This window comes from Plenodomus lingam (assembly GCF_022343315.1).
Source record: "Plenodomus lingam strain CAN1 chromosome Unknown scaffold_20, whole genome shotgun sequence".
Lineage (NCBI taxonomy): Eukaryota > Fungi > Ascomycota > Dothideomycetes > Pleosporales > Leptosphaeriaceae > Plenodomus > Plenodomus lingam.
In genome coordinates this window covers 1,548,804-1,572,874 of record NW_027093974.1, presented here as the reverse complement: position 1 = coordinate 1,572,874, position 24,071 = coordinate 1,548,804, and the positions used below count along the sequence as shown (strand labels likewise).

The 24,071-nt window shown below is 49.4% G+C and overlaps 11 protein-coding genes across 11 annotated transcripts; 5 read left to right on the top strand and 6 right to left on the bottom strand.

The window, feature by feature from the left end:
• Nucleotides 1-414: 414 nt before the first annotated feature.
• On the top strand, nt 415-2,424 carry IAQ61_011526 (uncharacterized protein; the record flags this gene model as incomplete). The annotated part of the gene is made up of 2 exons (XM_003844046.2): nt 415-615; nt 775-2,424. The coding sequence occupies 2 exons, from the start codon at nt 415-417 to the stop codon at nt 2,422-2,424; spliced, it is 1,851 nt and encodes a 616-aa protein (XP_003844094.1).
• Nucleotides 2,425-2,807: 383 nt separating this feature from the next.
• Nucleotides 2,808-4,375, top strand: DBP8 (putative RNA helicase; the record flags this gene model as incomplete). The annotated part of the gene is made up of 2 exons (XM_003844045.1): nt 2,808-3,259; nt 3,310-4,375. The coding sequence occupies 2 exons, from the start codon at nt 2,808-2,810 to the stop codon at nt 4,373-4,375; spliced, it is 1,518 nt and encodes a 505-aa protein (XP_003844093.1).
• Nucleotides 4,376-4,497: 122 nt separating this feature from the next.
• Nucleotides 4,498-6,323, bottom strand: IAQ61_011524 (uncharacterized protein; the record flags this gene model as incomplete). The annotated part of the gene is made up of 3 exons (XM_003844044.2): nt 5,874-6,323; nt 4,658-5,824; nt 4,498-4,596 (listed from the first exon to the last, which is right to left on the bottom strand). Exons 1-3 carry the CDS (start codon nt 6,177-6,179, stop codon nt 4,498-4,500), a joined length of 1,572 nt encoding a protein of 523 aa, XP_003844092.2. The 5' UTR covers nt 6,180-6,323.
• Nucleotides 6,324-7,702: 1,379 nt separating this feature from the next.
• PAM18 (mitochondrial import inner membrane translocase subunit TIM14) lies at nt 7,703-8,559 on the bottom strand. Its single transcript, XM_003844042.2, has 3 exons — nt 8,343-8,559; nt 8,105-8,232; nt 7,703-8,041 (listed from the first exon to the last, which is right to left on the bottom strand). The coding sequence occupies exons 1-3, from the start codon at nt 8,484-8,486 to the stop codon at nt 7,900-7,902; spliced, it is 414 nt and encodes a 137-aa protein (XP_003844090.1). The 5' UTR covers nt 8,487-8,559; the 3' UTR covers nt 7,703-7,899.
• Nucleotides 8,560-8,681: 122 nt separating this feature from the next.
• RLP24 (ATPase-activating ribosome biosynthesis protein) lies at nt 8,682-9,566 on the top strand. The gene is made up of 2 exons (XM_066099240.1): nt 8,682-8,797; nt 8,892-9,566. The coding sequence occupies exons 1-2, from the start codon at nt 8,734-8,736 to the stop codon at nt 9,449-9,451; spliced, it is 624 nt and encodes a 207-aa protein (XP_065950759.1). The 5' UTR covers nt 8,682-8,733; the 3' UTR covers nt 9,452-9,566.
• A 942-nt stretch (nt 9,567-10,508) lies between these two features.
• IAQ61_011521 (uncharacterized protein) lies at nt 10,509-11,936 on the bottom strand (the record flags this gene model as incomplete). Its single annotated transcript, XM_003844040.1, has 1 exon — nt 10,509-11,936. The coding sequence occupies one exon, from the start codon at nt 11,934-11,936 to the stop codon at nt 10,509-10,511; it is 1,428 nt and encodes a 475-aa protein (XP_003844088.1).
• Nucleotides 11,937-12,301: 365 nt separating this feature from the next.
• Nucleotides 12,302-13,327, top strand: IAQ61_011520 (uncharacterized protein; the record flags this gene model as incomplete). The annotated part of the gene is made up of 1 exon (XM_003844039.1): nt 12,302-13,327. One exon carries the CDS (start codon nt 12,302-12,304, stop codon nt 13,325-13,327), a length of 1,026 nt encoding a protein of 341 aa, XP_003844087.1.
• Nucleotides 13,328-13,899: 572 nt separating this feature from the next.
• On the bottom strand, nt 13,900-15,600 carry IAQ61_011519 (uncharacterized protein; the record flags this gene model as incomplete). Its single annotated transcript, XM_003844038.1, has 1 exon — nt 13,900-15,600. One exon carries the CDS (start codon nt 15,598-15,600, stop codon nt 13,900-13,902), a length of 1,701 nt encoding a protein of 566 aa, XP_003844086.1.
• Nucleotides 15,601-20,931: 5,331 nt separating this feature from the next.
• IAQ61_011518 (uncharacterized protein) lies at nt 20,932-21,554 on the top strand (the record flags this gene model as incomplete). Its single annotated transcript, XM_066099239.1, has 4 exons — nt 20,932-21,004; nt 21,065-21,113; nt 21,169-21,440; nt 21,490-21,554. 4 exons carry the CDS (start codon nt 20,932-20,934, stop codon nt 21,552-21,554), a joined length of 459 nt encoding a protein of 152 aa, XP_065950758.1.
• A 23-nt stretch (nt 21,555-21,577) lies between these two features.
• Nucleotides 21,578-22,630, bottom strand: IAQ61_011517 (uncharacterized protein; the record flags this gene model as incomplete). Its single annotated transcript, XM_066099238.1, has 2 exons — nt 21,578-22,317; nt 22,369-22,630. 2 exons carry the CDS (start codon nt 22,628-22,630, stop codon nt 21,578-21,580), a joined length of 1,002 nt encoding a protein of 333 aa, XP_065950757.1.
• A 341-nt stretch (nt 22,631-22,971) lies between these two features.
• IAQ61_011516 (uncharacterized protein) lies at nt 22,972-23,454 on the bottom strand (the record flags this gene model as incomplete). Its single annotated transcript, XM_066099237.1, has 1 exon — nt 22,972-23,454. The coding sequence occupies one exon, from the start codon at nt 23,452-23,454 to the stop codon at nt 22,972-22,974; it is 483 nt and encodes a 160-aa protein (XP_065950756.1).
• Nucleotides 23,455-24,071: the final 617 nt, after the last annotated feature.

Genomic DNA, 24,071 nt, shown 5'->3' with positions numbered 1-24,071 from the left:
CGATCGACCGAGCAACGGGCAAAGTACTCCGGCCCAAGACTCCCGGCCTCGTTCATAAGCGACATGTCAGAAGGGTTGCACCGATCTGCAACTTTCGTCTCTTTCAACAGTCCCTATACTTGATATTGCTAAATCACCAAATCTCAATCAGACGCTCCTGGGTCTGTCATTAGCCAACCTCAAGAACTCGGTCGGCTAAAACAACGGAATCGTACGACGTGCTGCAAACTAATTCCTTACCACGCTCTTCATGGGTCGATAGGATTCGCCATTTCGCAACGCCGATCGAGCAAGCGTTGGGGTAGCTCCGCCTTCCATCTTTGATCTTTGATGCTCAGGAACCAGATCATTGTGAAGCTTGACAGAGATTTGGGTGAATCGGCGTGACGCATCCCCGCGGGGTGGACGTTCACCATGCACGAATTGGGAGATGTAGAGGGACTCTCGGAGTGCATTGGCAGAGCCGTTCAAGAGCACCTCGCGCGGTCTAATATCAGTACTGCCTGGCCCCATATCGACGGACTCAGTCATCCTATATTGCGAATCGAAGCTTTTCTGGAGGAGGGTGATTCCAACAATACGGTTGGCAAATCTAGATCAGGCAGAGTTGCTTCGGTATGTACCAAAACGTACTATCTGCACTCTCATCGGCCCATGCATGCAGTAGCGGACTGGTGTGCCGCAAGACTCCCATACCATGGCAAACATTTATGGGAATCTATTGAAGCCGATGCTCCAGATGTTTAGAGGGCTGTTATGCTGACGCTAGTGCAGAGGACGCTTGATCTGGCAGACATGGTGACCCCTGCGCCTTCCAGAAGTTCAACGGTGAATCACCTCGACTACGACATGGATTCCCCGGGTACAGGAATACACTCACAAGAAAGCATGGACTCCGTGGATGAGTTTCCCGAAGGCAAATCTGCAGGATATGAAACTCGTCGCAGAAAAGGGACCGGTGGCCTGCGTATAACACAAAGTCAGTCGATTCGAGAAGACCCGAGCGAACATCAACGACAAATGCAGGTCAATAGTGGGAATCATCCCAAAAGAAAGAAAGCGGTCTCTGACAAGTTCGTATTCCAGCCATCTACCCTCGATAAACTTGTGATCGGTATCTGGGAGCAGGTCCACGGATCGATCGACTTAGATCCAAAGACACTCTTCGAACAAGTTCAGGTCGTACCCAGTGGAGGTGACTCTGGGATGATCCATGGCCCATCTGCCAATCGTATGGCTATGGAGACTTCTGGTACAGCAGCGAGCACGAGTAACCATTCCTTCAGTCAGACCAATGTGTTCTGCCGTAAAGTGACTCAGGCAAGTCGCGTCTGCCGCTCAGTCGAGATGATAGTCCAGGCGCGATGGACGGAGCTTTTCGAGGACCACGTTCATTACAGAAGTTCTCTGATGCCTGAGTTATCGACAACAAAGCATCGGAAAGCCGTGTTCATGGAAGCTTGCGAGGACTTTGGCTGGTCTGAGAAAGAGTTGCGAAACAAGATGGCAATTTGGCGGGGCTACAAAGAAGTTAAAGATGCAGCAGGGTGGGCAGCACTCGTCTTTGCAGGCATGGGCATATATCGCTTTTGCAAATATCGCGTAGGTTTCGACAAAGACGCAATGAGACGCTTACGCAATCTGCGAAATCGGTTGGAAGTTGCCGCAGATACACTTCATCCTCAGTGGCGTCAACTGCTAACAATCGTGGGCGAGTCTTCTACACTGCGATATCCAGGGCATCCACATGAATGGGTGGTATTTGAGGATGGATCTGAGCCAGCGCCACTGTCGCAAACGTACCAAATACAGGATCCCTATTTCAATTTTGAACACATCGAGGAATCCATAATAGACGGCCATGTTTGGGGATGTGAAGATCCGCGATGGACACCTCAGATAAGCTCAGTGGCAAAGGTCCCGGGAGGCTATGTCTGTGCTCTTTGTAAAGAGTCCCAGTCGGATGATCCAAAAGTCAACGCATGCTTCTGCTTCCCTTCACTATTCGGTAGTGTTCAACGCAAACCCCCGCCTGTGCAGGTGTATCGAACTCTAGAAGGCAAGAATAACGGAATTGTGGCGCTGACATCGTTTGAGCGGGGAAATGCCATTGGCGAACTCGTTGGCCTCATAACTAAAGGCGTTCGACATGTGGATGTCATGGATAGCTCGACGCCACTTGCGAATTACCAGATCTGGCAGGGTCAGGTTGGCAACTTCACCCGCTTTATCAACCATAGTTGCAAGGCCAATGCCCAAACAACGACGTTCACTTGGCTAGACACACAGCGTATAGTATTGGTCAGCAAAGGGATAGAAGCCGGATCCGAAATTACCCTTGATTATGGCGACAAGTACTGGGCCGGATTGGACAAGACGTGTCTGTGCGGAGAGTCGTGCTGTAGATACAGAAGGAATTCATGAGTGCCTTTCGTAAGCAAGAGAGCCACAACTAGCTGATGCGCGCATTACGGACGGGCTTCAGAGAGTTCATTGCATACGATATTGAGGCCGTCAAACGCATACCACCGTCGCACAGGGTCGTCATAACATAATGTAAAAATGTAAAAAAAGTCTCGGGAATTTCCCTGTAGCTACAGCGTGAGCCGGATTGATGCTGGAGACATGCATATTCGAGTACAAAATGACAGATTGAGAGAAGTTTAAGTATTGAGCACGGGGAAGGCCACTATCGTTATCGATAAGCCCTTAGCGTCCCAAGTCAATCCCCCCTTGCACAAATTTTGGAGACGTTCTCACCGACGAAAACTCGACGCGCCCACCAGACAATCGAACAAATCATAACAATGGCAAGCGACTATAGTATATCTGGCTCATCTGACGAGGATATCCTGGAGTCTCAAGCGGGTTCCAGGAAGAGGAGAAGACTATCGCCAACCAACGCTGAATCCGATCCTGCACCAGTTCAAACATCGACGATATCGAGGATCAAGACCAAGCAGCAAAACTCGACAACCCAGCCAGTAGTACAAGCCTCCACAACCACAGGAACAGCTTCTACAAAGGAAAAGCTTGACTTTGCTTCTCTTGATGTTGCACCATGGCTCGTCGCGTCCCTGGCGTCAATGGAGATCAAGAAGCCCACTGGCATCCAGCAAGCATGTATTCCAGAGATTCTGAAGGGCAGGGACTGCATTGGTGGCTCCCGTACTGGTACAGGTAAGACCGTGGCATTTTCTGTGCCTATTCTCCAGAAATGGGCGGAGGATCCTAGTGGCATCTTTGGCCTCATCATCACGTGAGTACACTCCCTAGATTGTTCGCTGATATACCATTAACGATGCTCAGACCAACACGCGAACTTGCTATCCAAATTTATGAGCAGGTCAAGGCGATCTCAGCACCACAATCAATGAAACCTATTCTAGTGACAGGTGGCTCGGACCAGCGTGAGCAAGCTATTGCGCTTGCGTCCCGTCCTCACATTGTGATTGCAACGCCCGGTCGCTTGGCAGAGCACATTCGCACCTCGGGAGAAGACACAATCTGTGGCCTTCGGCGTGTCCGCTTTGTAGTCTTCGACGAAGCGGATCGCCTTCTCGCACCGGGAAAAGGGAGCATGCTACCTGATCTCGAAACCTGCCTATCCGTCCTCCCACCCAAGGAGAAACGACAAACGCTCCTCTTCACCGCAACAGTGACACAAGAAGTGCTCGCGCTAAAAGACCAACCCCGTCCAGGGCGCCTCCCCATCTTCATCAGCGAAGTCGACACCGAGACCTTGGCTATCCCACCAAAACTACAACAAAAGTATCTCCAGACACCCGTCACCCACAAAGAATGCTATCTCCACGTCCTCCTCAATACGCCCGAAAACCTCAAAAAGTCCGTCATCATCTTCTGCAACCGCACCAAGACGGCTACACTCCTGGAATACATGCTCCGCCTCCTCGAACACCGCGTCACGGCCCTCCACTCCGGTCTCAAGCAATCAGATCGTGTGGGCAATCTTGCGCGATTCCGTGCCCAAGCCGCCAGGATCCTTGTGGCTACTGATGTGGCAGCCCGTGGTCTGGATATCCCAGAAGTCGGACTGGTCATCAACTACGACGTCCCCCGTGATCCTGACGATTACATTCACCGCGTTGGTCGAACGGCTCGTGCCGGCCGCGTGGGTACTAGTATCACGTTGGTTGGACAACGAGATGTTGAATTGATCTTGGCGATTGAGACGAGAGTGGGGAAGAAGATGGAGGAGTTTGAAGAAGAGGGTGTTAGTGTCGAGGGCAGAGTGGTTAGAGATGCGTTGAGGCCTGTGACGGAGAAGAAACGAGAGGCTATGTTGAGCATTGAAGAAGGAAGGGATGTCATGGGTAAACGCAAGGTTGGTATGCAGAGAAGAAGGGCGGACTAGAAGAGTATTGTATACATATACATAAACATGCAGATGATTATATTTTAATTCGCTAAATCGCAGCACACGAATGCCAAATAAAAAATGTTTCAACGTCTCCAGGAATATAACAACTCATTCCTCTAAGCCCTCCGTGGCCTGAACCGAGTGTTAAAATTTCTCTGCCCGACAAACCACGCGTTATGAGTTTGCCACTCTGCGCCAAGATGCTCCAGCTCAATCTGATGACAATTAGCTTAACCACTCTCTCATACTTCGCCTCATGACATGGAAAAAACATACCTCGAATCTCCTCAAAAAGCTCGGAACAAGCTTATACAGTTCCAACAAGCTAACATTCTTGCCAATGCATGTCCTAGCGCCCGCACCAAACTGCAGCATTGTACCCTTCATTTCCTTGAGATTTTCCGGCGAGGCGTCGATCCAGCGCTCAGGACGGAACGTGTCAACGTCTACGCCAAAGACTTCGGGGCGGCGATGCAGAACCCATGCATTGCATCCGACGATTGTGCCGCCGGGGATGAATTCATCACAGATCTGCATGCCTTGCGGAGGAACTACGCGTTCGAGAATAAGGCCGGGAGCGGGGTGAATACGGAACGATTCCTGGATGACTGCGTCCAGATAAGAAAGTTTTTGAGCCTCGGGCCATGAGACGGTCTTGTCGGCGCGATCTTCAATGGCGCCTTCGGCGACGGCAGTGTCGAGTTCTTGCATGAGTTTTTGGTAGACGCGAGGGTGCTTGAGAAGCATGTAGAAGACGGTAGAGAGCGAGATAGCAGTTGTTTCTGAGCCGGCGAAAACCATGGATGCGCACGTGGAAAGAATGCGATTGTCGTCCATGAACTCATGGTCATGGCTGGCTTGTGCAAACTTCGAGAGGAGGTCGATACCACGGGGGTTCGCCTTCTCGTCGTCTGAAAGACCGAATCGCTTGATCTTTTCAACTTGCTGGGCTCGCTCCTTGGATCGTGTGATCACGAACTGGGTGACAGGATGCATGCGCTTGTCGAGACCAATGCGCTGGGCGAGGAGAAGGATGGGGTTTTTCCATAAGAATGTATCTAGGATGGGCATTTGGCCAATTGGTGCAACATAGTCAAGGAACTGTTCCAAGAATTTGACGATGTTGTCGACATCACCATTGTTTTGGACGAACCCTAGACGTTTGCTCCAGGTCAATTCTCCTACGACATCAAAAGCAAAAAACTGTAACCACTGGCTGAAGTTGCAGCTTTTGCCCGTCGAGGCATACAACTCTTCCGTTCTATCCAGCCAATAGGTTAGAGTCGAGGTCACGAGTGGCTCGTAGTTGACGAGCGAGCTCATAGCGAAAGCATTGTTGACACATCGACGGTATTTTGCGTGGAAGTCCTCATCAGTGGTGGAGAAAAGTGAGAGTAGAAGCCGACCTTTCGCAATAGCGCCTTGCACGGGGTAGAAGTCGGACTTGAAAAAGTCAGCCATTGTGATAAGATGCTTGCTCGTACCAACGCACCTTAACAACGCCCTTGTTTAATCCATAGATCTGCTTGATCGCTTTAGGGTCTGCAAAAGAAAGCACATTCGGCCCTAACCGCACGATGTCTCCGTGTTTGCGATGAAGAGCTATCGTGGTCCATTGATGGTTCCTCTTCTTGACATCCCATACTCGCCACCAGTTACTCCATCCAGCCAACGGGTGCCCTGGGTACTTGTTCAGACCTTTCCAGTACTGATTGTTCAGCAGGTATGCTGCTGTGAGGGAGGCGAGAATCAAAGGCCAATACTGCACAAGTAATGGAAGGATCTCGTTGGTGAGCATGATGCCTGACTTCAATCAAAATTCACGATCCGGTGTCCAGGTATTTTATGAGACAAGCACTACATTTTCTGTCTGGGGCGTATGCAACTATATAAATGAGTGCTGCGATAGGGCTATGTGTGCAAGCCCTCCCGGTGACAGCGTCACTGGAGACTCGGTCTGGCTTCGATTTCGGCAGCACATTGCATCGTGTCAGATATCAAGTGTGTCGGCAGTTCGCATTTGAGGCTTAACATGACTCGAGGTGGGTCGGTGGCTTTTCTTAGGGTCTTGACCTAAGGCTTGGGCTCATCGCGGGGAGCAAATTCCGGGGTGTACCGCGGGTTAGCACGTTGTTGACATGGGCATTGTGAACATCGCGCACCAGGGCATATTTGTGTCTCACGTCTTGGTCGTCCAGATGCAGCCAATCTATCGCCTTTGTCTTCATTGGTCAAGCTGAAAGTAATCATGACCGCATGGATCAAAACTGTCGCATACTTACTCACGTTGTGCCCGTAGCCAACAGGTACAACTTCAGTATTCCACGGCGTATACTATTTTGAACTGCCGACTGTCGACTGTCGTGAGCATTAGAGCTGAGGCCTTGCGCGAGGCGATAACGAGAGTCTTGTGGGCTCTGAGAAGGTCGGCAGTTGTGTTTTCACGTCAGCATTGCAACTGCCGATGTATTGAGTGTCGTTTGAAATCGGGGCCGACGGCTGGAAAAACACCGACTGGGTCACGTGCTTCATACCAAGAGCGCATGGTTGCTTCCACAACAAGGTTGAGGAGATTGAGAATGCTCAATGTGACCCACTTGGGAGTTGCCCTTCAATCTATCGGTGGGAATACGTCATTGAACACTTGCTATACAAAGTATAATATACTCACTTACTATGTATGGACTGTTTCAGTGCTGCTGCGCTGACCACGGCCAACCTCCCTGACGCTGCGCCACAGAGAGTACTGTGCCAACCATTCCCACACAGAACCTTCTGGCGAAGAAATCCCCTGAGAGTTGTACCGTATTTTGATAATGCCAATCTACAATACCAAGAACTTTCAGAGTTGGCATCTTACTTTGGTTCATGGTTCTTGTAGTGAGCCAATATCTCAAATAAAATAAAATCAACCCGAGAATGCCTACACACTGCCACAGCTGGGTGTGATCAATCAGGGGTAATTTCAGCTCGACTATGAACCTCACATTGGAGCAGTTCGCCTGGATCGTCTAGTATCAAATCTGTCCCTACACCACTGTCCACAGACCCTGCAAGAGGAATGTAGTAGCCTACCAATTGCTCGATATCGCATGCAACATGTTAGGACGGATTACCATCTGATGCTTTCGCTCGTCTACTTGTCGCTACTTGATGTATGCATCGTCCTTCAACAAGAGCTGACTGGACATATTTTAGTGAAACCGATATGCAGTTCTGGGGTTGTGGACCGAAAGCATGACTTCCCGCTCTGGTTTTAGCAAGTATATCTAACAAGGTAGATCAATCTCAAGGGTCAGCAATAGTACCGATGCAACTTGTGTCACGAAATGAAAGCTGGTAGATTACCAAATAGCAAGTACAAATCAACTCTAACCGAAAGATGGCTGGGAGTGGTCGTTCTCTATCCAGGCAAACCGCCTGACATATCATTGTTCACTGCAACGCCATGCTGATGCTGCGATATCATGTCGTAATATAATACAAGATTCTTGGTATACAGTTCCTCCTCTTCTCGTCTATTTTACTTCCTTTTCCAACAGTTCTTTTGCTTCGTTCACCTTGGTCGCAAGGTACGGGCTGCCGCCTCGATCAGGATGGTTCAGAAGCATGAGTGACCGATGCTTCTTTCGCAGAAGTTCTTTGGTGATGCCCCGCTCGCTATACGTCATTAGTCATTGTGATGTCGAATTCCGTGTTTGTTCTCAACGGGGAACGACATACGGCATTTCCAATATGAGAGCAGCTTCTCTCCGTGTCATCTTGGGCTCAAAACCACCCTTGTAGTAACTTCGTCCGAGTGCTCCAGCGCCACCGCCTGATCGTCGTAGTGCGACAAGTGCTGCACGACCCTATCAGATGATGGTTAGCATACATTCGTTGAACTGCTATACAATCATCCCAACATCGAATCCAGCTACTACTCAAAATCCTGCAAACCATGAAGCAGGGAGAGTCATACGAAGAAAGCCGCTGCACCCGCACCAGCGATCCACACCCAAGCGGACATTTTCTGTTTCTCTTGAGGCTGCTGCTGTTGCTGCTGCTGCGGCACAGGATATGAGGTTGTAGGAGGAGGTTGTGCCGCTGGAACTGGTATCGACATGTGTCTACGATGAAGTATAACCCGAGTGAGTGAATGGCACCGTCGTCGTGCAGCGCAGCCTCGGGAGGGAAAAATAAAGGCTACCGCGGTCGCGGGATCGTCTGATTCGCCCTGTTAAAGGCGGTCAGTGCACGAAATCTTGGCGAGCCGCTACAATTTTCCAGAATATGGCGTTCGAGCGGGCAACCTCAATCAACAAAATTCACCTCTCTCAAGCCGCGGTTCATCCTCGCGCAAACCGGACACCATGAGAATCGAGACGTGTTACTTCTGTTCGGCGCCAGTGTACCCGTCCAAGGGTATAACCTTTGGTGCGTTTCCCCTCCGTTCCCGCGTCCTTCTACCAGACAAATTGTACCACTTTGTACCATGAGAAGAAACAAAAATCCTGACATTCAGCCACAGTCCGCAACGACGCAAAAGCATTCCGCTTCTGCAAATCGAAATGCCACAAGAACTTCAAAATGAAGCGTAACCCGCGCAAACTCGCCTGGACAAAATCCTTCCGTCGCGCACACGGCAAGGAAATGACCGTCGACAGCACCCTCACCTTCGCCCAGCGTCGCAATATTCCCGTCCGCTACAATCGCGACCTTATTCAGACTACGCTCAAGGCCATGTCGAGGGTATCTGAGATTAGGGCACGAAGGGAGCGCGCATTCTACAAGACGCGCATGCGCGGCAACAAGCAGAGGCAGCGCGAGGAGGATAGGAAGCTGGTCGAGGAGAACCAACACTTGCTTCCGCCGAGTGAGAGGTTTGCCAAGGAGGCAGTTGAGGAGGAGGAGATGGAGGTTGATCTGCAGAAGGTCAAGGACAAGGTTGCGGCTAGGAGAAAGGAGATTGCGGCTGAGGAGAGCGAGTTGGATAGCGATCTAGAGGAGACGCTACCCAAGACGAAGAGCAAGAGGAAACTGAAGATGAAGGTTGGCGGTGGCGTCGAGGCCATGGATGTCGACGACTAGATATACTGGCAAAACTTGCATCGACCATGAGATGGACTCATAGTGTCCAAGGAGTTTGGCGTCACGAGCTAATGGTAGTTCATGGTCATGAAATTCAACACTCTGAAACTTTTCACTTGTTCATCTCCCCAAACCATGTTCACTCCGCATTGAGGTTCTCACTCAAGAGGATACCATACACCACTAACAAGCACTGCATCGTAGTCCTGAGTCCACTACATCTATGTTGCTTCCTCGCAACAGCTCATAACCTTCAATGTATCTAACCACACTTCAAGCAAGACCCATGACTTGGTCCAAGGGTAAGTAGACTTATTTTATAACTGGGAGTTACTCCACACTTGATAATGATGATGATGATGATGATGATGATGATGATGATGATGATGATATCAACTCGCACTGTCGCACCCAGCCCAAAAAATACCCTTCTACTAGGACAGTCGTGAAGACATGCCGGGAAAGACCTGCGAAAGCCGATCAGTGATAGATTTGAGGGATTGGAACACAGATGTTTGTGCAGAGGCAGCTTGTATGGGTTGACTTCTAATATGCTTGGGTTCCAGAATGTGCGACTGTTGCGCGTTGTGCTTTTGATGACTTAGAGTATTCGAGAGTCGCAAATGGACGAGTTCGGGGCTGTAATGCGGGTTCGTGGACCAAATACTACGGTTCACTGCCAGTTGCATTGAAACTGTAGTGGAGGGGAATGATGGTGGGTATCTGCAAGCCACATTTGCTTGGTATCTCATTAGTAGACAGCTTTTCAGACATTTTTCGCAGCTTTGTGACGGTGTTGAGTATATAACTTGTATTCTTGGTACGAAGAATACACAACGTAAATCCCACGGGGCTATCATTAGCATTAATAGAGACAATTATGCCCTAGTTTAGTGGAAACCACGTGTAAACAACATTAAATTTCATATTAAAAAAGGTAAGATGCCTTTTATCTTATTCGCTAGCATGTACACAAAGTCGGACACCAACCTCACTTTTTGTTCCCATGTTTGAGTCGCAGGATCATGCGTTTGCTGGAAGCGAACATGACTGTTCATCATTGCATGCTTTCGCTGTCGAATAAAAGTTTGCTTCGGCCCTCCATACCGATATCCACAGCATTTGCTACGCTCTTGACCACCCCTGAATGGAAAAATGCCACGCCTAGCTCTTGACTTGTGAACCAGCTGGCACGGTCGAGATTTCCAGACCCTAACACAAGCACTTCATTGTCGACAATCGTCATCTTGAGATGACTCTGTTGTGGTTCACCACCTTCTTGTCCTCTTTTCTTTGACCCACCGATGGGCTCAAAGTACGCGACCTGGAGACGCCCTGGCCTGGTACTTGCAATTGCGGCTTCCTCGTCGCTTTGGGGTCGTTGTGAGTTTGATGACGTAATTGATCGGTAACGCTTAATTAGTGTTTGGATACAACGAGAGGTTGTTGTCCCGGCTGTGACGAGCTGTTCAAGTATCATAAGCCGCTCTGAAGTCAAGATTTGTACATCTACACCTCGTGCCAAAGCTTTGAGTAAAGCTGAAAGTACAGGTGGTGCGGTAACATTTGGCGTTTGGATACGGATGCTCCTTTCCGCTTTTGCAAAAAGAGTCAGCACAAATGTGTTGAGTGGTGTGGGAGGTGCAACGACAGCATCGGAGGATGCAAAGAAGCTGAAATGGGGGTTTCTTCGATGCGGACTAGGAAGGAAAACAGTTTGTACGTGGCCAAATTCGACCTGAACAAGAGACTTGAGCGCGCCTTGCTCGACGATCTGAATCGCATTGGGTTCATTGCTGCTAGGGAGCGCAGGACCTTCCTCTCGCTGATCCCAAAATCTGTGATAGAATCTCACAAACTGCTCCACAACAGGCCCACCTAGAACAAAAGCACCCTCGAACCATTCTTCCCAGCTGATGTTGCAGCTCGGCAGGATTACTGTTTTTCGATCAATGACCACGAATTTGGGGTGCATAACGCTAAAAGGGAGCATGAATATGGATTTGATCCTGATGTCCAGGCCTCCAAGCTCAGAGGGATCTGGTAATCCAAGCTTTTTTACCCATACTGCCATCGGATAGGCTTGTCCAGTGGCAGATTGGGTGTGAAAAAGTTTCTGAAACAAGGACGATGATGAGAAACATAGCCGAACACGGATTTTGTCTGTTCCTCTCCTGACTGCTTTGTCCGATAGACTCCGCAGGACAGCATTCAGCGATTCAAGTGATGCTGAACGTGCCCAAAAACATGTGACAAGAATGAGCTCCTGATGTGCCTCTCTTAAGAGCGGGTTCAGAGCTTCGTAGATAGCTGATCCAGTTCCTGTCATGAAACTACCCGTGTTGGATACTGTAAGAAGAGACCGCGGATAGCGGGCGTAGTAGTTAGGGTCATCGAGGACGTTGACAGGGGCAGCAGCATCAAGGGCAGAAATGAACGGTTCATTGAAGTGGGTGATGCTGGCAGATGGAATATCTGATGACATTACGATAATCGCGATACGAAGCTGCTGTTAACAATGAAACACGCTGAACGGAGGAAGTCAGTTCGATGTAGCGCGTCTATTAGTCCACGAGATGACGTCGAAGTATGGCCGCGACTTGCTATGGAGTTGACGCGCCGAGCTAGACTGAAAGTGGTTAGAGTAGACAAGGATCGTCATGGAAGCTTCAATCCCCGCCAAAATAATTTCAAGAGCTCCATCAAACTTGCGACCAGCAACCAAACACGACCCGCCAAATAGACGATTGCAATACCCCCACAAGAACTTAGTTCTCCAGCAGTTACGTGCTAAACCGTCGGAAGTGTTGTAGGCCGAGCCGCGGCCGTTTAAAAGCGCCTGACACCATCATGCCAGTTTCCATCCTTCCACCCAGCGCATTGCTTCCACCTCGTCGCGATGCACAACCAGACGATTCCGATGTCGACATGTCCGACGATGATGTTCCAATGTCCACAGATACGAAGTCTATCGTCACTCCTGGCGAGCACATCACCTCAGATCCGCAATGGATGCGTGGCCACGGTACCTACGTACCTCCAGACTCGAGCACCATCATTTCAACTGTCGCAGGCCACCTGCACAAGACCAATAAGCTGCTCTCAGTGCAACCACTTCGTGCGCGCTATCAGCCTGAAATTGGCGATTTGGTGATAGGAAGAATTGTGAGCGTGCAGACGAAGAAATGGAGTGTGGATATTGCGGCGCCCATGCTTGCGAATTTGCCATTGAGCAGCATCAATCTGCCAGGTGGTATCTTGCGAAGGAGAACAGCAGTGGACGAGTTGAACATACGAACTTTTTTCTCAGAAGGCGATTTGCTGGTCGCCGAAGTGCAGTCGCTACATCAAGACAACACTGCGTCTTTGCACACACGATCGCTAAAATATGGCAAATTACGAAACGGCCTATTCACGAGTCTGACTGGTGCGGGCGGGGGTATACTTTCACGAAGAGGTGGTGTAGTCCGGTCACGAAGACAAGTATTCACACTCAACACGGCTGCTGGAGAGATCGATGTTATCCTTGGTGTCAATGGCTACATCTTCATCTCCAAACACATCACTACAACCGCAGACCCAAAAGAGATTGGTATTAATCGGCTCGATGAGAGTGTAACCGAGACCCTCTATTCGAGTCAGAACGACGATATTGAGCCTGCTGTTATGCGGGAAATTACTCGTGTTAGCACCCTAATCAGGGGACTAGTTGCCTGCGGAACCAAAGTTGACGAAGACATGATTGTCAAAGTCTACGAGGGAGCAGTGGAGCTCGAAGCCGAAGAACAGAGTCTGGGCGGTGTAGATACGGGTATCGGAGCCAAGGGCATAGTCGAAGCCGTACTTGGCCGGCTGGAGCTTGAGGCTGGTGGGTGAGGAACAGGGAGGTCGTCGAACGGTATGTTAGACTACGAAGCATCGAAATGGTATCTATCGAACAGATCTAGACCCACTCCCCCGAACGGGAGTGCATTGAACATCTCCCGACGTCCACCCGGGCATCGCCAGCTTCCGAAATGAGTCATGTGTACGGTACGCGGAAATCCCGTTCCGTCAGGGCGGCCGCCTATTGGCCTTCGATTTTAGTACATGCGCCTCAGGCGTGCTGTGTGTTGAGAACAAAGAAATGTCGTTATAACTCCATGAGCGGGGGCCAATGAGCCATGCTTGAATGTGCGGTCTGTAGCAGTCGCCCAAGTAACAGAAGTGGCTGTCAGCATTTGTGTGTCACTTGCACAAAGAATAAATGAATGAAGTGGATGGAGAATTAATAGATATTCATTTCATACTATGTGCACATTACTTCCCCTTACTGATATGTTTGGTACCATTTAGTACTCTTGTGCACCTGTAATTAGAAAACACGCAGGTATCAGATCTATCCTTAGAACTATGTAGGAAGTAAACACCCCGGGAATTGGGAAACAAGCAATGTGAGACGTGTCAATCTAGCTTTCCAGCATCAGCAATCCCTCTCGTTCCAGTCTTCTAAGACTGTCAATGTCCCCACCAGCCTCCATGACGGCTTTCATGGCGGCCTGGCTGAGCTTGCGCCTTTTGTCGGCGGCTTCTTTCTCGCGGCGCGCTTTGGTCTTGCTGCTCCCGCTTGGTGCGACACCAGTGAGGATTTTGCGGCTGTCGTCCGGGGTGAAGTTGACGAAGCCCGATCCACCTGTTGATGGTTGTCGTGAAGATGATTGCGACCCATTGCTCGATTTGCGACGGCTTGACGCTGTGCTCGAATGGCTTGCGCGATGATGATGTGAATGCGACTGCCCAGATGGTCTGCGACGATGGAAGCGGGGTTGCGGAGTGGGTGACGGTGTTCGTGACAATGGTCGATGACCAATGTTGACAATGTTTTGCTGCGGTGGCGTGTACATGGTTGTGTAACCGGCCATGTCGAAAGACGAGGCTGGAGCACCGGGCATGGTAGTCTCGCCCACACTGACGCCGAGGCCTACAGCACCGAAATCTCCAAAGGCTGCAGTATCGCATGAAATTCCTAGGTCGCTCATTGGTGCAGCGAGGCCCATATTCTGGCTTGATGATCGCGTGCCTGACTCGCGGAAGTTGGATCCAGAGTGATGAGTCGAGTCGTCAAACCAATTGGCCGTCTTAGTGTTGCAAAAATCAGGCGATGTCGAGAATCCGAATTCGAGAGTGGGCGATGTATCAGGACCCCATGTTGTCATGGGTAAGCGGGCAGAAGGAGGAGGAGTGTGCATGGCGGAGAGAGCCGCGCTTGACACTGAGGAGCTATAGGTCAACCCCATGCTGTCGTGGAAAGAACTATTGCTGTGTGCAGATATACCAATGGCAGGAGAAGCTTGCGGTGTTAACTGGTAGTTGACAAAATCCATGTTTGGTGTGTGTGGGTCAGTGTTGTCGAGGGGCGAGCGGTCGGTTCCATAAGGCTGGTGATCCTGAGCGAAGAAGCCGTTACTGTTCTCATGCTGGACAATTCTTGCAGATGGAGGAGGCGATGTTAGGTCATTTGGTGGTGCTTGCAGGTGAATTGAGTTCGTGGTGTCCATCTTGCGAGACCAGACTTCCGGGATTGGCGTCCGGTAGTACGAAGGCTGCATCATCTTGGTGAATGATGTGGATGCAGACTTTTTGGGTAACTTTTGAATACCACGGGGAGCCGTGCGGTCGTTGAATGACACGGCCTTTTTGACTGTTCGAGGGGTGTGGGGTCGGGGTGTGGAAGGCTGGGAAATGGAACGCAACTGGTTCAAGTCCCGGTCCAACTCGAAAATATCCTCAAAACTCAACAATTCTGAGTCGCTGAGAGATTCTTTACCTTTCGAATGAATGTAAAAAGAGGTGGAACTATCAGGCACGGATGACGTTGGGTTTTGTTCGCACTTCTGGAGAGCCTTATGCCAAGCATCCGCTGTGTCCCGATTGAGCATAGGCGAAGACGAGGTGCCAAATAGGTCGCTCTCATTCGACAGAGGAAGTTCAAAGAGATCCGCAAGATCATCAGAGCTGGACTGGTCGGCCGTGGTATGGAGCTGCTGTAGAAATTCTGTTTCAACATACTCCTCAAAGAGTTGGTCCAGGTCGGCCACTCCCATCTCTTTGTCGCTGATCTGCCGCATCGGTAATGGCATGTCCAAAATTGTGCGAAGTAGCGATACCATGAAGTGCAACTTTCACGTGTCCGTGTGTGTGTGTGTGTGTGTGTGTATGTATGTGACCAGGTAGCTGGTAGCAGCGTGGTTGTAAACAGCAAGTATTGGCGGTGAGAGGCGAGAGAACGCGGTGAATGTAACGTGTACTTGTACCTTGCAGGTAAGGATGCAAAGTAGTGTAGAGTATGTAGGAACAACTCTGTGATGCGCCAATGATGCAGGAGACAAACATGCTAAACAAACCTGTCTACTCGATATATACTGTTGCGTCCCAGATGGGCAGAGTTCCTGCCAGCCTCTTCATGTGTAGACGCATTCCAGCCATATTTAGCGAATCAGGGCGGAATGGACGATGTCCTAAGCCACAGCCCTTATGTTTCAGGGAATTTTGAGGCGTTCGCACCGTCCAGAGTACCAAGTGTCCGAGTTCGAAAATCTGGGGTGGTCGGGCAATGCGCAACGAAGATTGGTGCATACCGGATGCAGCCACCATTTACTAGTCTAGGTTACATTCTCGCGTGCGTTGCCCAGCCGCATGTTCCTGTTACACAACAATTGACTTGTCTGCCTTCTTTGTCAACAGCCTGCAACTCTTTTTGCACACGGAGGGTCGCCCTGGCAGAAATTTTGTAAAGGCGGCCTCACAGTGGTTTGGAGATACGAAACCTGAAAGTCGCTATACAAACTTTCCAGGGTCAGCGTTTCGAAAGTCTTGCAGTCGCTCAGTGTTGGACGTACCGGTATCATCGCGGACCTGCCACCCAATTTTACCGAGAGTCTGGAATGCAAATTTCATACATGCCGCAAGCAGGCCACCAGCCCACGAACATCCGTTAAGAATTGTAAGTAATCAGTGAAGCGAAATGACAGGACGAATAAACGAGAAAGATACAGGTAAGAGAATTCGATACTAGAATGAGACTAGTGAAAAATCCACCTGAGCGGAACAAAGATCTTCATCATGATCCCTGCGGGCTGACCTCGGAAACTTGACATCGGGAGCTTGCGAGGCTTTGGCCGATGCAACTAGCGGTACTACTCAGTGGGAGTGCCGCGGTGTGTTGTGTGGTGAACGGCAGCGCATTAGAGCTGTAGTTCGCATGAGGTCTGTTTGGATGAATCACGTGACTTCACATGACCGATCGGCCCAATGTTTACTATGGATCACTAACCTCCAATCGCCCTAGCTCAGGAAATAAGACATCCAGATCGACAGCGCTAACATTGCTCCTCTTTTCACGACCTCCATTCGCAATAGCTTACCCTACATTTTACCACAGCAACGCTACCTAAGTCATTACTCATTCGCGAAGTATGGCGCAATCGCCTCATGGCCCGTTCAATTATTCTCGCCGGAGGAGTCTCACGTATCGTAACTTGTATCTCATATGTATGAAAGTTTCAAAAAGGCGAAATGGCCACCAGGAGCAAGTCTCCCGCCTTCTATTGGTAACCTGTATGAGACACTAAGGGGCGTTCTGTGGATGATTCGACGCAACATGAACTACTCCAAATAATCCTCTTATGGTTGTCGACGTTGGTGTCATAATTGTCATCCTAATCAGGGGCCATGATGTGACGAACAACTTACGCCATGGGAAGCCACCATCTGTAGTAACAGTACCGTAGTCTGGCACCGATGATCAGTTGATCGGTGCAAGTGAAATGTCAACCATTCTCTGAGACTGACTGAGGTGGATCATGAGAAATGATCTCACTTGCAAGGGCCAGCAAATCAAGTTCAACGCTATGGTGGGGAAAACCCATCGCACCAATGCATCGAGGCCACCATTCTGAGCTTCCGTGCATCCCCATGCTATACGCCTGTCCAGACTACAGACTACTTGGAAAGCAAACAAATCCTAAGAAACCTGCTCGATTCTGGTGATCTTCCACGTGAGTCTGAGTTACACAGCCACGAGCAACAAATGCTTCGCGATCTTCATGGTCGGCCAACTCAGTATTTGGAATGCTAATTCTATGTCTTGCCTCAATTCTCTGCGCACACCATCCTGGAAGAAGACTGCCGAAATCTATTTTTCTTATCGGTAGACTGACCCACGACCAAGGTACAGGATGCCCTATAAGTTGATGAGTGGAACTGGGCCAAGCACTTCAGCCTCGCAAAACCGTGCGCAAGAACACCCGACACATGATCTCTGTACACCTAGTGTGAAGATCTTGGGAAGCTATGCGGTGCGGTGGTGATCTAGAGATGGCAGGCCTCCCGCTACAGGTGTTCACCCCCGCTCAGTTGACTGGTTTAAAGTGGATCCCTAAGCACAGAATGGTTCCAATGACGTTGATGACCTAGATAGCCTCTTAATTTTCACTAGTCTTCATCAAGTACCTCTCGGTCATGCCGTAGTCGAGAGCACTAATCACAGGCGCCACCGGGTGTTCAGTGATGAACCCCACAAGAATAGCCGAGCAAGCCACTACAACGGCTGCCTGCTACCGAAAGATTCGATCATGGCAATTTTCAAGTCTTTGAGAGGTAAATGGATCAATACGGTTATACATCTTAGCCCTGACCTGAATGTGGAATAGAAAAAGTCGCAATGAGGTTTACCTCGAATGCAGCTAATGCATATGTGCCGCACACTTCATCGCTCCCGAGCATTGTGTACAAGCCATTGGTGGAAGAAAGGGCGCTGCTTTGGTGATGACATGTTCATAAGCATCTGTGTTTTGCCGAGCGCCTGTAGCAGTATGCAGACCTTGAAGCGAGACCCAAATGAACATTATTTTGAGCCAGCTCAGCATGCCTATATGGTGCATCTGCTAACTGATGCCCGAGCAACGGATGCATAGGGTGAGTTGGGGATAGCTCGAACAAGTTTATCGCTCAATTTTGTCATCATGTCCAGTTTTTTTGAAATTCAACAGATGATTGACGACAGCGCACGTAAACAACCGACATCCGTAAGATAACGGTTATGGTGGGAACAGGATGATGAGTTTTGCGATAGTGGGATGAAATTTCATGAGACCAGAGTTTCGGGAGACGTTCTCTTTATCATCTACGTTTTCATGCGATATTGACTAAAGCAGTTTGTGAGCTACCTTCATACTTTTTTGAAGTTTTTCACTGATCGCTCCCACTTGTGCCTTTCAGATGAGCCTTAGTTGATGTGCTTGCGTAGGCTTAAGCGATAGGCGAACATGAAATGTTGACCTTTTGTACTTGCTCGCTTGCTCGATGAAGCAGATTGAGATGAGGCTAAAATGATCGTCATGCGACTTTATTTTAGCGCAAGATTAATGCTTTTGCAGGCTGAGACGATTCGCGAACTTAGGTCCATTGAAAAAGCTGACTCGGTTGCCGCTGTTCGTGCATGGTACTCATGCTCGACGTGCGCCCGAGAAGGAGAGATTGTGCCATTACGGTATAAATCGCCAACTTCCGCACAAGACAGAGGTGAGTCGTTATGACTGGTGATATACAAGATTTGTATGAAAAGGCTGTGGCCCAACCCTGTGGCTTGGACCCTGTGGCGGAGCGATAAAAAGCAGGACGGGATACGCCAAATTTCAGGCCAAAAGTTGAGTCTAGGGCCTGTAGCAGAGCTGATCATCCAGTGGTAAATCCCTCGAATTGGAGATTCGGTAGCGTACCTTCTTTCAACTGACACGTTTAGCTGCCTAGACCATAGCCAGCGATCGAAGATTTGCACAGTCCAGTAGAAGGAGGAAGGGCCAAAATCCTTATTTGATACAAACAGGTGGCACTTCATTTTCCAGAGAACAACTCTTCTTACTATAGCTCATGTCTGAATCCTGATTGTAGTATGGGTTGGATAGAGGCCGATCCTTCAGTGGTGCATCGTCAAAGTTGCAATGATATCAAATAGACATGAGAACGGCTGTACCTTTGAACTTTATACGTGCGGCAGCTGTTATAAGTATGATAACAGGCAGGTGTTCTTAAATGTTACCAAATCCCTCGAGTGATTTGCAATTCGCATATTGGCTGTGGACTTTGGGGGTGTAGTTGCAACTTACACAATGCTCGGGCTGTATATGGAAGCACTGGTTTGGATTCTTAGGTAAAGCACAAGTGATCAGCAACCTTGAATTCACGGCTAACTGAATGGCGAGGTTATTTCTGGGGTCCAACAGTTCGGTCGTTGATCCCGTGGCATCTTGCCGTATATCCAGTGTATCTAGACTCGAGAGATATTCAGCTATTTAAGCTAATACGGAAACACGGCATGATAGAACTTTGTGGCTTGTTAGTACAGGCGAAATAGGCCCCGTCATTACCCAGGTAGCCTATGTTAGCTCATCCTCGCGGTACGCGCGAACCCCTCCGTACCGCTGTCTCTTTGAAATGGCATGCGCTTGTGGCAAAAAGTGGCTCATTAGAACAAAGTGAGCGGTCTCATTGGACCACGAAATGCCTCACAGGCTGATTAACATATCAGTGTCGAAAACTATCGGGATTGATCGTCTGTCAGTGGAACAGGCTGCAAATCCAACTTTGGAAGTTAGAAATCATGGAGCAAGATCGAGGAGCCGAGCAATATGCACTATCCGCTCGATCGAGCATTATCCATGCAGTCCCACGAAGAGATAATGGACATTCTCTATCTCACATACGATAACCAGTGTCTCTCCTGATAGGTAGATGTCCGGTTCATAGCCCTTCAAGACCCACCGGATAGCTCACTTGCGCCACATCATATTGCTCTGGTCTAAGATAGTTCTGGCAGGTGCATCCTTGTATTCGGCGGCAGACAGGTTCCTCATACCCAATGAAATAGGCACGAGTTTACCCAGCTTGAATTGACGTTGCATGCTTGTACGTTCGGCCCAGGCGCGCGATTTAGGATGTCTTTTCGCCGGAAACGGCCTGTCAGGGCCACAACGCCGTATCCCCCGCAACACCGAGTCCATGCAACTGGGTATTGACAATCGAGAACTGCAGTTCAGTAGTTGCGGAACAGAAGCGGAATAAATGTAACCTGTATAGCGACGACCTTGGCAGCTCTCACGGAGTTATTCGGTCAGCTTAGCGAGGTCTCCTTTGGGTAAATGATCTCTGGTGATGAGGCCAACATCAATCAGTGTCTGATACCTTGTGTTGGCTCAAGACAGCATGGCAGCCGAGACTGCGCGATGGCATGATCAGCGTTGGACGCAAAGATAGATGAAATCGAAATCCATGGTGTTGTTGCGGTGCACAGACCACATGGATCGGCACAGTCTAGGTAGCAACATCATCGCGTGCTGAAGTTCGCGGAACACGGTACGCATCGTGTGAGACAATTGCCTCATGAAGTCGTTCATACTCTTCTCTTGAACCAAGACCGGAGTTTGCCACTTCGCTGCATCGTGATGGATCCTGATATGCCAGTTCTCAACGAGGCCCAGCCTTCCGTCTTCCGCTGGATCTTGGGGTTTCTAATGGGTATGTCACCTCTGCCAGTCCATTCGTAGTAAAAGAGCATGTGACTAATCTTGAGTGTAGTGGGTGTGTGTTGGGGTCTAACTACACCCTTTATGCGGAAGGCCGCTATGTGAGTCCTGTCTCTGGAGCTTGTCTACCCAATGCCTGATGCACATACAACCTAGGAATTACACGCCTCCCCAGCGATCATCCCTTACCGAACCGAACAATTCATGGATACAAAGAAAAGTACTAGGCATATGGTATGCTGTAATTGGTGTATTGAGTCGGCCAGCTTATGCAGTGCCCCTCTTGTTGAATGTTACTGGTAGTGTATGGTTCTTCATCTTGATTGGCAAGGCGGAGCTGAGCCTTACTGTGCCCATCACCAATTCTCTGGCATTCCTCTTCACAGTTTTAGGGGAATGGTGGGCAGAGAAGAAGGTCATAAGTAGAGGTCAGCCATACTCATATGAAAGTATTCATTGAAAGCTAATACATGACAGACACTTGGATAGGCATGGCATTCGTGCTCGGGGGTATTGGTCTCTGCGTACAGAGTAAAACATAGTTGGTTATCTATATATCTAGCTTTCACCAGTCCTTCGCGAGTCGGTGGCTTGTACTCGCATCATCCACAGCCTTCTCCTGATACAACCGCGAGAATCCTTGAGCAGGCGGTTGCAGCCAGTTCTTTTGGTCGTACTTTTGGTCACCTTCGATGACGTGGAAGGTATAGATGTTGCGACTTTTCCCACTCGTGTTCTTTTCACTTTTGTGCAAGATGTTGCCGTGGATGAGAACCAGGGTACCGGCTTTGACCTCGCCCATGGTGTAAACCTCGTCCTTCTCGACAACTTCGTAGTCCTTCTCCTTATTCGTCGAGCCATTGAATTCGGTTTCCAGACCCTTAGGAAACCTCGCCCCATCATTTTCAATGAAGCCTGTTCCCTCTTTGCCTGCCTCACCCGTCCTTACAAAACGCTTCTCAATCGCAGCTCGTCGATGACTACCCGCCGCGAAGCTCAAACATCCGTTTTCCTTTGTCGCATCCTCTAGCGCATACCAGAAGCCGACTGCACTTGGTGGATCGGTATACAAGAACGTGCTATCTTGATGTGGCGGTACTGCTCCACCAATCTCAGGTTGTTTGCAGATGACCATGGACTGAAGTACGCGTGGGTCGCGGAATGAAAGGGACTTCGCGATGGCAGCGTTGCGCTCTGACAGTGAAATGGCGCAAAAAGAAGGCGATAACTCGTGGAGATAGTGTCCGATCTTGTTGATAGCGAGATGTTTGGGTTTGGTCAAGTTCCCGGACTTATCAAAGGCATCTTATTTGTGTCAACAGTAATACCCACCACAATGCGACCAGCTTTACTTACCCTCTTCAAAGAAAAACCGTGCCTTGTCTCCAGATTCAAGGAAATATGAATCGCCTACATGGTCTGCACCATCGTCACCACCCGTCGAGAACTTTGTCATAGGATGGTCGTCCAGCGAAAATTCGTTCAACATCGTATTTATATCTTCCAGCAACAGCTTCACAGTATCTTGAGAAAGTGCCTCTGGTATCAGCAGATAGCCATTCTCGTTGAAGAATGCGACCTGTTCGGGCGTGAGCCCTTGCGCTGTCTGTACTGCCATGGTGGCTCTTGGCGTATGTTCAGATACCGGTGTTGTGGTGAAGGAAACTTGAAGCAGGCCTGAACTGTGAGAGCCATCGCATGTTCAAGAGCCTCGGAACATGGCAGTAGTCGATGCCGTTGACAAGCGTCGGAGATGGCCGTAGTCTGGCACGATATAGCACAAAGCTCACACTTGCCCCGCCACTGCCCCTCATTCAAAGGTCTTGGAGCTCGCCTACGGTCCAAGAAACCTCACACCACCCGAGATGACATTTGTAATAGCAACAGCTCATTCCAGTTGCCCAAGTTATAGCCAATTTGGGTGCGTTACCCGCATAATCTTGACGCTTCATCTCATCTTCACTTCCTTTCAGCTCTTTGATGCCGGCACGGTGTTGCTTGACCGCCTGCTATTCTGGCGCCCTGCACATTCCATTCCGCCGCACTTCCATATGCCTCATCCTTCCTCATTTCTACGAAGAAGTTCCTTTCTCTGAAATCTCTCCATCTCTCGCGAAGTGTCCTTCTTTTGCGATGGGCTCGTCTTTGAGCGTCCAGATCGTCATATGGTGAAGCAAGGACCGCAGAAACAGTAGCTGCCGACACAATCTCATGATGCTGAGGTTCTGACATTTGATGTATCCTCTTTACCTTAGCATCTGCAGGTGATGCAAACTGAGTTTGTGTAGACAGCTTGTCGGCATATCGTGGCGGTTGACTTGACGGTTCAGAATCGTAGTAGACTGGTAAATCTGTTTTGGCACCCATTGTAGGTCGTGTGGAGTTTTTATCGATCGGAATATGGCCTTCTTTTATTCTTTCATCTTTCAAATTGAGCGCCATGGCATGGTCGAGTTGTGCTTATAACAAAGGCAGTGTCATGGCCACGGTGGCAAAAACATTGCTTTCCGTAAGCGAGAGACGTGACCTCGATCCTAGACGCTAAATTGCTCCTGATTGCAGGGCACAGTGTCATTGTAAGACAGGGAATAGATAATCATGGAAAGAGAAGTATGTATAACATGTCACTATCGTACAGCAATATTGCTAACGCATATCAACATGTTTCTAGGAGACCTCAACCCTTCTCTCCGCCTCTCTTCCACATCTAGAGTTCCCTAACTTCTGTAAACACTCCTAGGACTCAGCTGTGTTGCATTCAAACCCTTAAGCAAGCTTCTGGCCGGCCCGAAAGTTGACATTAAAAGTCCACATGACATTCTTCAAGCTTTGGATATTTTAATTGCATCACTCCACCCAAGAGCACGGTATGTAATAATACGCGAAGGCGCAGATAAAGATAGTTCTCCTCCAGAAATGACTGGCCCAAAGAATGGACGACTGGTCACTGGCCAAATGGCCTTGCGCCCTCGGCACTACGACTTGAGTTGAACACTAGGCTAGAGTCATTGACAGATTTACAGCCTCGTCCTCGAGAATTTCGGTGCGGCATTACATGT